The sequence below is a fragment of the Oncorhynchus clarkii genome, chromosome 12 (genome assembly GCF_045791955.1).
Source record: "Oncorhynchus clarkii lewisi isolate Uvic-CL-2024 chromosome 12, UVic_Ocla_1.0, whole genome shotgun sequence".
NCBI lineage: Eukaryota > Metazoa > Chordata > Actinopteri > Salmoniformes > Salmonidae > Oncorhynchus > Oncorhynchus clarkii.
In genome coordinates, this window is record NC_092158.1 from 48,982,922 (window position 1) to 48,994,000 (window position 11,079).

The 11,079-nt window shown below is 43.2% G+C and overlaps 1 protein-coding gene across 2 annotated transcripts; it reads left to right on the forward strand.

Moving 5' to 3' along the window:
- Positions 1-5,035: 5,035 nt before the first annotated feature.
- Positions 5,036-7,657, forward strand: LOC139422063 (ATP-sensitive inward rectifier potassium channel 1-like). 2 transcript variants are annotated; one of them, XM_071173209.1, is made up of 2 exons: positions 5,036-5,067; positions 5,805-7,657. In XM_071173209.1, exons 1-2 carry the CDS (start codon positions 5,051-5,053, stop codon positions 6,955-6,957), a joined length of 1,170 nt encoding a protein of 389 aa, XP_071029310.1. In that variant the 5' UTR covers positions 5,036-5,050; the 3' UTR covers positions 6,958-7,657. The 2 variants fall into 2 exon arrangements, with proteins under 2 accessions (XP_071029310.1, XP_071029311.1); XM_071173210.1 differs by lacking the exon at positions 5,036-5,067 and adding an exon at positions 5,448-5,463 and having other exon boundaries at positions 5,804-7,657.
- The last annotated feature ends 3,422 nt before the right edge of the window (positions 7,658-11,079 follow it).

Below are 11,079 nucleotides of genomic sequence, written 5' to 3' on the forward strand. Positions count from 1 at the left end.
ATGTAATTACATTGAACATTACACAGGGCTGTGAATAGTGTAATTTTTCCCTGAGCTGGCGGATGAATGTTCTTGCCTCTCTGCCTGCTGGAGGTACTGCATGTTGGTTCCAACCCTAAAAGTAACAACAAAGAAAGTTAGCAGGTCTGTTAGGAAATGCCTTTGTCACACCATCTGGATAAGGACATTTTTGTGCTGTGTTGGGGAATAATCAGAATTAGTTGGTAACATAGGTAAGATGTTTTATATTCATCATATGTTTGTAAGTTACTTCTCATCAGAATGTGTTTGTATAATACTGTGGCCGGGTTGCAGTATCTGTTCTCTGTCAAGACTAAGTTATTTGGGCCGGAGAGAGGGGAGAGGTCAAGCGTGTATCTCTTGGCTCCACAATGTCTGTGTGCCAGTCAATGTGTCTCTGTGATCTTGTCAAGATAGGATGGATTTGATATATGCCTGTTGATATGGAGGATTGGTTTATGGTTCTGAGTTTGAGAAAATAACATAGTTTAGGAGACAAAGCTGAACGATAAATTATGCGTGGTTTGCTCTCATGATTTGGTAAATACAGGAAATTTCCACGACAGCTGCACAGAAATACTCTAAATGGGGAGATGGGGAAACTCCATTAGATTCATATTATTATATTCCTCTTTCATTTACAAATCTCATGATGTGACTATGACACGAGGCTGGATATGACACAAGGCTGTATATTTATATAGATTTTATTTTGCTGAGCGTGCTAGCTAGCAATTTCTATGAAGTCACCAAAATGATTTGAAATAAAGATTGAGTTAGCTATGTAATCTAACGCAACACTTAACTACTACAAACCTAATTGAAATTACAATAAATAAAGGTTAACTTACCTGTTTTTTTCTGTCCAGTGGCACTACAAGTGGGCATTTGATTTGCAAACTGTGATGAGTGTAGGGCATGCACACTGAATTAAAGGGCAACGACACTCAAGAATCAAGAATCAAAGTCTCTTACATTTTTCCCCGATCTCAAAAGTCGTCCTCTGATGTGGTTTAAGCATTGTTGTGAACACAGAAAACCAAATGCTGTTGGTTTTCTATTAAGGTTGAAGTCCGCGCCGTCGCAGAAATATAATTAGCATAATAAAACAATCCACAATCTTTCAAGCTGATGTTTTACGTGATTCTGTCCAATTGTGTTTTTAGTTTTTTTCTTTGCGTTGTTTGTAATTTATTTTTTAAATGATTTTGTACATAATGTTGCTGCTACCGTCTCTTATGACCGAAAATAACTTATTGAAATCAGAACTGCGATTACTCACCACGAACTGGAAGAATCCTTTTTTACGTTAACGAATCTGACGAGCCCGACGTGAATGACATACTGCTTTCCCGGGAACAGGCCCAGATCCCCCTCATTTGCGTGAAGAGAAGGCGGAGAAAAAGGGGCCGGATTGCGGGCTGCCTTCTGAGAGTTCGTAGAAGATCGAATAAACCCACACTGCCTTCCATTCTGCCCAGCAAACGTGCAATTTTTGGAAGATAAAATCGATGACCTACGCGAAGGTTAAACTACCAACGGGACATTCTAAACTGTAATATCTTATGCTTCACGGAGTCGTGGCTGAACGATGACATTATCAACATACAGCTGGCTGGTTATACGCTATATCGGCAGGATAAAACAGAGGTGTCTATTAAGACGAGTGGGGGACTTTGTATTTTTGTAAATAACAGCTTTTTCACGATATCTAAGGAAGTCTTGAGGTTTTGCTTGCCTGAGGTTGAGTATCTCATGATAAGCTGTAGACCACACTATCTACCTAGAGAGTTTTCATCTGTATTTTTCGTAGCTGTTAACATACCACCACAGACTGATCATGGCCCTAAGATCACACTAAATGAGCTGTATTCCACCATAAGCAAACAGGAAAACGCTCAACCAGAGGTGGCACTCCTAGGGGCCAGGGACTTTAATGCAGGGAAACTTAAATCGGTCTTACCAAATTTTTATCAGCATGTTAAATGTGCAACCAGAGGGAAAAAACTCTGGACCACCTTTACTCCACAGACAGAGACGCATACAGAGCTCTCCCTCACCCTACATTTGGCAAATCTGACCATAATTCTATCCTCCTGATTCCAGCTTACAAGCAAAAAGTAAAGCAGGAAGCACCCGTGACTAGATCAATAAAAAAGTGGTCAGATGAAGCAGATGCTAAGCTACAGGACTGTTTTGCTAGCACAGACTGGAATGTGTTCCGGGATTCCTCCGATGGCATTGAGGAGTACACCACTTCAGTCATTGGCTTAATCAATAAGTGCATTGGTCACTGTCCCCACAGTGACCGTACGTACACACCACAACCAGAAGCTATGGATTACAGGCAACATCCGCATTGACCTAAAGGCTAGAGCTGCGGCTTTCAAGGAGCCGGACACTAACCCGGAAGCTAATAAGAAATCCCGCTATTTCCTCCGACGAACCATCAAACAGGCAAAGCGTCAATACAGGACTAAGATCTAATCGTACTACACCATCTCCGACCCTCGTCAGATGTGGCAGTGCTTGCAAACCATTACAGGCTACAAAGGGAAGCACAGCCGAGAGCTGCCCAGTGACACGAGCTAAACTACATCTATGCGCCCTAGTAAGCAAAAATAACACTGAAACATGCATGAGAGCACCAGCTGTTCCGGAAGACTGTGTGATCACACTCTCTGTAGCTAATGTGAGTAAGACCTTTAAACATGTCAACATTCACAAGGCCGCAAGCCAAGACGGATTACCAGGACGTGTCCTGCGAGCATGCAAGTGTCTTCACTGACATTTTCATCCTCTCCCTGTCCGAGTCTGTAATACCAACATGTTTTAAGCAGACCACCAAGGTAGCCTGCATAAATTACTACCGACCCGTAGCACTCATGTCTGTAGCCATGAAGTGCTTTGAAAGGATGGTCATGGCTCACATCAACACCATTATCCCAGAAACCTTAGACCCACTCCAATTTTCATACTGCCCTAACAGATTCACAGATGATGCAATCTCTATTGCACTCCACACTGCCCTTTCCCACCTGGACAAACGGAACACCTATGTGAGAATGCTATTCATTGACTACAGCTTAGTGTTCAACACCATAGTGCCCTCAAAGCTCATCAATAAGCTAAGGACCCTTGGACTAAACACCTCCCTCTGCAACTGGATCCTGGACTTCCTGATTGGGTGTCCCTAGATGGTAAGGGTAGGTAACAACACATCCGCCATGCTGATCCTCAACACAGGGGCCCCTCAGGGGTGCATGCTCAGTCCCCTCCTGTACTCCCTGTTCACTCATGACTGCACGGCCAGGCACGACTCCAACACCATCATTAAGTTTGCAGATGACACAACAGTGGTAGGTCTGATCACCGACAAGACAGCCTATGGGGAGGAGGTCAGAGACCTGGCAATGTGGTGCCATGACAACAACCTCTCCTTCAATGTGATCAAGACACAGGAGATGATTGTGGACTACAGGAAAGAGGACCGAGCACGCCCCCATTCTCATCAACGGGGCTGCAGTGGAGCAGGTTGAGAGCTTCAAGTTTCTTGGGGTCGATATCACCAACAAACTAACATGGTCCAAGCATACCAAGACAGTCGTGAAGAGGGCACGACAAAACCTATTGCCCCTCATGTGACTGAAAAGATTTGGCATGGGTTCTCAGATCCTCAAAAGGTTCTACAGCTGCATCATCGAGAGCATCCTGACTGGTTGCATCACTGCCTGGTATGGCAACTGCTCGGCCTCCGACTGCAAGGCACTACAGAGGGTAGGGGCAAAGCTTCCTGCCATCCAGGACCTCTATACCAGGTGGAACATCTAATCAAATGGCTACCCAGACTATTTACACCCCCCCTCTCTATTTTACACCGCTGCTACTCTCTGTTGTTATCATCTATGCATATTCACTTTAATAACTCTACCTACATGTACATATTACAGTCTCGCTATTGTACAGTCTCGCTATTGTTATTTTGCTGCTGCTCTTTAATTACTTGTTACTTCAAAATGTATTTATTTTTCTTATTCATATTTTTATATATTTTTTTAACTGCATTGTTGGTTAGGGGCTCGTAAGTAAGCATTTCACTGTAAGGTGTTATATTCTGTTATATTCGGCGCATGTGACTAATACAATTTGATGAATCAGTTTTTTTTATTGGATGCATCCTCTTATGTCGCACTTTTGCATCTGTGGTGACCATGAGACGTCTTAAAAATCTGTCTTATTTATTTATTAAAACGATTTGACCAGCCCACCCCAATAAAAGATGGTCCGGCCTTTCTGGCATTTGCCAGAATTGCCAGATGGCCAATCCGACTATGTGTTCCACAGTTGAGAGAAATGTTTTTTTTCCAAACTCATTCTGCCACTGGAATATCGCCCACTGCTCCCTGCCACTCCAGCATACTTCATTCTGATGCAAATACTAAGAGGGCTAAAGTTTTGAGGAGGAGGGGTGTTTGGGGACTAGTGGAAAAAAATGTGTGGGCCTCAACGCAAAGCTCTGTTCTCAGTGGAGTTGAAAACAACAACAGCATGAGTGCTGCACTGGATACATTGCCCCCTCTCCAATAGGTGCACCGTCTGTCTGCCATAGTTATTGTGTGCCTTCTGGCAAACTGTGCGGCCATGGAATCCAGAATACTACATTTTTGGAGTTGAGCCTTCACTTGTGGTGGTGGTGGTGGTGGTGGATACCATGTACAATGAGCCACCAGGTCAGGGGGAGGGAGCCACAGCCAACCACAACACCCTGACTGGGGATGAGTGGCTATACTGGGGACTCTGGAGGAGAGTGTGGTGGGATGTTGACTTGGGTCTAAGAGCTAAAATAGTGACGCACTGTCGTAACATTCCGACTTGCCTCTCTTGTCTGTCTGTATGAGGGCTGTACACCGTGGCATGTGGCTGGGATTAGGAAATTTCCCTGTGGATTAAAACCTTTGCAACGCCTACATTGCAACTCACTCTGAGGAGTGTGAGGTCCCAGACCGATCCCGTCTCTGCAGTTTGGCCCATGGTTTCACTTAGCAGGTACGTGAAATGGATTTTCTGCTGTTCAGATAGACAGACCGACAGTGTGACAGTGATCTATTTCTTAAGTATTGTTATGTGATTTTTCATAAAGTGAGACGTTTTTGTTTGCTGAATAGGAGAGGAGGGTGAACGTTTTCACTTTTCTAATTCTGAAAAAAGGCTATGGTCTTTTAATGGCAGGAATAGTGTTGCCTCATTGAGTTTTATTAGAGGATGAGTGACCTATGTTAAACATTTAATTGTGTTGCCATAGTCATGTAGGCCAGCAAGTTTTAAAGTGCAAGGTCATTACTATTGTCTGGTTTCCCTTCAGTGGAACTGCTGCCAGGGATTAGTTTTGTGGAACAAAAGTGGAACAATTAGAACCACAAATCTACCCTCACCACTTTGTAGGGAGAGTAACTGTGAAATCAATTATTTAATCTCCTGAGACACTCAAAATGTTGTGTTTTTATCTAATATATCTAAGACCAATGTAATATGTGTTGTTAGGAATATAAATGAGTGGAATATCAAAGATACATTTTCAAATCTATTGCTGACGAGGTGTTTTATGAAACAAAAAGAAGGTTAGTAAACTCGTTCCCAAAACTTTGACTGAGATAATAATATATATATATATATATATATTCATTTTATTGATGTTCATTTTCTATAACCAACTTAAATTAGTGTTTGCTAGTTGTGGTTTCTCCATTGTGGTTTATCCCGGTCTTATACACTTTTTCCCAAAGCTCCAGGATGTTCCAGTTCGTCCAGAGGCACATCCACGACCACGTGATGGAGCGCATAATCCGCCGGACTCGTCTGGTGACCAAAGATGGCCGCTGCAACATTGAGTTTGGCAACATCGAGTACCACAACCAATTTGCCTACCTGGGGGATTTCTGGACGACGGTTGTGGAGATCCGCTGGCGTTTCGTCCTCCTCCTCTTCGTCGCCTCCTTCACAGGCAGCTGGTTCGTCTTCAGCCTTCTGTGGTACTGGATTGCCAAGAGCAATGGTGATCTGATTGGACAGAACCGCACAGACAGCCACGTTCGTTGTATAGACAATGTCAATGGACTCACCACGGCTTTCCTGTACTCCTTGGAGACCCAGACAACAATTGGTTATGGTGGACGGGCACTCACTGGGCACTGCCCTGGCACCGTGGCCCTCATTGTCGTCCAATCCCTCATTGGGGTCTTTGTCAACTGCTTCATGTGTGGAGTGATCCTGGCCAAGATCTCCCTTCCCAAGAAGAGGGCAAAGACAGTGACCTTCAGTAACACAGCGGTCATCTGCCTGAAGAAGGGCAGCCTGTGCCTGCTTATCCGAGTGGCCAACCTCCGCAAGACCTTGCTAATCGGGAGCCAAATCTACGGCAAGCTGCTTAGGACAACTGTCACGCCGGAAGGTGAGACTATAATTCTCGACCAGGTAGGCATTGACTTTGCAGTGGACGCTGGCAAGGACAACCTGTTTTTTGTCTGCCCGCTGACATTGTACCACATCATCGACAAGGCCAGTCCATTTTACGACATGTCAGCGGACACCCTCCAGCAGCAGGACTTTGAGCTGGTGGTCTTCCTGGACGGGATGGCCGAGTCCACCAGCTCCGCCTGCCAGGTACGGACCTCCTTCATCCCCCAGGAGGTCCAATGGGGATACAGCTTCCTGCCCATCATCTCCCGCACCAAGACAGGCAAGTACCATGTGGACTTCTCCAACTTCTCCAGAACCGTGCCGGTGACGACTCCACACTGTGTCCAATGCTTTCAGAGTGATCCAGACCAAACCAATCACAACAATAACCAAAACAACCACCACAGGAAGCTAGGTATTGACAACCCTGGATTCGAGGTGATTGACATTCAAGACACAATGGATATCACAGAAATGTGAGCCGGAGGAAAGAGGGTGAAATTGAAATTTTCCACTGTAAACCACAGACTAACAGACAGCAGCTCCCAGGATGTGGGACGTGGCTTGCCGAGAGAGATGTGGATTAAGCACTTGTTTATGAGAGTATTCATGTCCTCTCTATAGTCCGATGTGGATGACAGAAAGCTCATATTGGGGTCAGGGGCTCATAGTGAGTCATAGAGAATGAGCAGGTAGCCCCAGTTCTAATAACCAGTGAGCCAAAGAATAATGTACACCTTGGATATGGTGCAAATCTTTACTTTGCTTCATGTGAGCATTGGGTATTACACTTAAGTTAAGACTGAACAGCTCAGTATTATTTATGTCTATGCCTTTAAAAGACAAAATATCAGCCTTTATGTGTTGTTTAAAAAAATGACATACAATACAAAAGACTGAAGAAATCAATGATCCCTGGAAATACATTTTACAGCAAAGCTGAAAAATGACATTGCTATGTGTTGAGAGGTTCGCTCTTGTCAATGTTGAACTGGTGTTTTCAAGCTCTGGTAGGAGCTAAACTCTTGGTAAGAACAGCTCATTACACTCAAAGCACCTTTGTGACATACAAACAGTAACTATTGTACTAGGTACAGTAACTATTAAAAAGGGCTTTGGTCATGACCTGAAGGAGAGAGTGGGAGAGAGAGTAAAGCACAGGGGGTATTCATGAGAAGCTTATGACCTGAGCCTGTTTTAATGAAATATGTCAGGGATGGGGGGAATAACAATAGGGTAGAACTTGCTTCCCCAGAGTCATTACATAGTCTTTTTCTTAACTGGAATGACAAAGTACATATTATGTGCCATAACAGATTCATCATGTATGCCTTAATTCCTTTAGAATACTGTGAATAGCTGCTAATTGCACTGACTGGGAATATTAATGTGACTAATCTACATTGTGTAGATGTCTTATTTTGTAATATTGAGTTACTTGTTCTCAGGGAAAGCAGCTTTCCTGGTTAGAATAAATAAATGTTTTTTGACAATGCCTTGAGTATTATCCTTTCTGCCACATGGGCCTGTATCCCACAAAGCATCTCAGAAAAGGTCCTGTGAATCCTGTTTTAAGACAACAAAAAAACACAGCTCAGAGTAGATTTTAAAATGATGTTAAAACAATGCCCAGACAAACTCTGAGCCAGGAGTAAAATCAACTCATCAACATTTATCTCAGCTGGTAATAATAATTGTTTGATGTACCACAAAGGAAAGATAGTGATGACGCTCATTGACCATGGGCGAGTTCGTTTTGCATGGCACAGGGCCCCGATTGAGTGGAGATTTCACTTAAGGACCAATGGAATGGACTAAAACAGTGGTTTCCAAACCGTGGCACACCATGATGGGATAGAAAATTCTTCGGCACACCTAAAATTAATTAATTTAGTTGTAATGACCTCCATCTGATCAGTAATGCTAATCATGTATTTTCTGTGAGACACGTTATTTATAGATTAAATAGGGATTATTTTAAATGTTTTCATAGTTTTGATAGTTCCTTACTTATGATGATTAATTTGTGTGCCCATTAAGAGCATCCCGGGAGTCTGAGCCAGAAAGTAGAAACATGTAGGTCAGGTAAAATAGGTCTTTAGTTTTGAATGATTGGGCTACAGACGAGCGTTTTCTGCAATGTAAAAGTGAAACCGCGGACACAAAGCCATGCTCTGTTTGTTTCTATGACAGAGGCTGTGGCATAGGTAAGCCCTACCAGAGACATATATTAAGAAATAAATGACTCTGGCTTAGCCTAATCAGACTTGTCTGTGCTAATGGTTTTCACAGAAAAAGTAAAATGATACAAATTACTTTGCTCTTGATGCACACCTCTCAAATGATACAAATGTAACAATAGCCTGAGGCACTGGACATAAAACAAAGACACAGATGTAACCATGTGCCATTTAAAAAGGTAACTGCCCCTTAGAACCAATTTATCTGGGTTTAAGTGGCCTTTGTGGCATTGATATGAGTCAGAAACATTCATTCTAGTGTCAAAATGCTACATAGTGTAAAATGAAGATAATTTTGTTCATAAAGTCAGTCTCGTCCAAAATTGAGTTTTGTAAGTGAGTTCATCACGACTTACTGGAGGGTTGGGTATGGATTATTTATTTGTGACTTGCTCTAACATAATCAGTCACATTGACCCCCAAAACACATTTAGAGTTTTATAGTAATGAATCCTAGCTTTCTAATGAGGCCAACATGTTCTCTCTACTCCAAATATCAGGCAACTTGCGTGCCCAGGAAAGCTCAGACCAACAACTAAACGCCACCTTCTAACAAAGACTACAGTCGTGGCCAAAAGTTTTGAGGATGACACAAATATTAATTTTCACAAGGTTTGCTGCTTCAGTGTCTTTAGATATTTTTGTCAGATGTTACTATGGAATACTGAAGTAGAATTACAAGCATTTCATAAGTGTCAAAGGCTTTTATTGACAATTACATGAAGTTGATGCAAAGAGTCAATATTTGCAGTGTTGACCCTTCTTTTTCAAGATCTCTGCAATCCGCCCTGGCATGCTGTCAATTAACTTCTGGGACACATCCTGACTGATGCATAATCAATGCTTGGAGTTTGTCAGAATTTGTGGGTTTTTGTTTGTCCACCTGCCTCTTGAGGATTGACCACAAGTTCTCAATGGGATTAAGGTCTGGGGAGTTTCCTGGCCATGGACCCAAAATATCAATGTTTTGTTCCCCGAGCCACTTAGTTATCACTTTTGCCTTATGGCAAGGTGCTCCATCATGCTGGAAAAGGCATTGCTCATCACCAAACTGTTCCTAGATGATTGGGAGAAGATGCTCTCGGAGGATGTGTTGGTACCATTCTTTATTCATGGCTATGTTCTTAGGCAAAATTGTGAGTTAGCCCACTCCCTTGGCTGAGAAGCAACCCCACACATGAACGGTCTCAGGATGCATTTCTCAGATGCAGGTCTGTTGGCATGACAAAGGACTGATGGTAGCGCTCACCTTTGTCTTCTCCGGACAAGCTTTTTTCCGGATGCCCCAAACAATCGGAAAAGCGATTCCTCAGAGAAAATAACTTTACCCCAGTCCAAAGCAGTCCAATCCCTGTACCTTTTGCGGAATATCAGTCTGTCCCTGATGTTTTTCCTGGAGAGAAGTGGCTCCTTTGCTGCCCTTCTTGACACCAGGCCATCCTCCAAAAGTCTTCGCCTCACTGTGCGTGCAGATGCACTCACACCTGCTTGCTGCCATTCCTGAGCAAGCTCTATACTGGTGGTGCCCCGATCCCGCAGCTGAATCAACTTTAGGAGACGGTCCTGGCGCTTGCTGGACTTTCTTGGGCGCCCTGAAGCCTTCTTCACAACAATTGAACCGCTCTCCTTGAAGTTCTTGATGATCCGATAAATGGTTGATTTAAGTGCAATCTTGCTGGCAGCAATATCCTTGCCTGTGAAGCCCTTTTTGTGCAAAGCAATGATGACAGCATGTGTTTCCTTGCAGGTAACCATGTTTGAAATGTTTGACAACTCATTTCAACACGGATAAAGCTGTGATAACTAACCTGGATTTTCAAGTATCAGGGGGCTTCGTCTGCTAACCCAAAACAACATGCCTGTTTTCACAAAAGTTTGTGTATAAATGAAGGATGGTACTTGTCTACTACAAATATAGCTATGGCTCTGGCAGCAAATAGCCAAACGTTATGAGCAAGCATTCAGCAACGTACACAACTGGTTGCATAGTAACGGTGTCAGCGTCACCGGCCTGAATGTATTCTGTAGTTACAGTCCCTCTATTAGCAAATAAATCACTTATAAACTAGAGGAAGTTATTTTTCTCACTATGTGTTTATTGAGCTATGAAATTTAATTTAATTCACAAGCTACTTACAAAACCTGGTGGATTTGTTGATCAGCAGTGTTGTGGGAACCCCCCTACCATCAGTAGCGGTGAGTGGGTAAAATCACTGGGGCCAGGTAAAAATCACCAAGCCAGGTAAAAAAAAAAGAAGCCATACAACCTATGTGTTGTCATAATTGCGTTGCTGTCTCGATAACGTGTTTGTTCATATGCCTTGCCACCGTGATATACAGTGGGGCAAAAAAGTATTTAGTC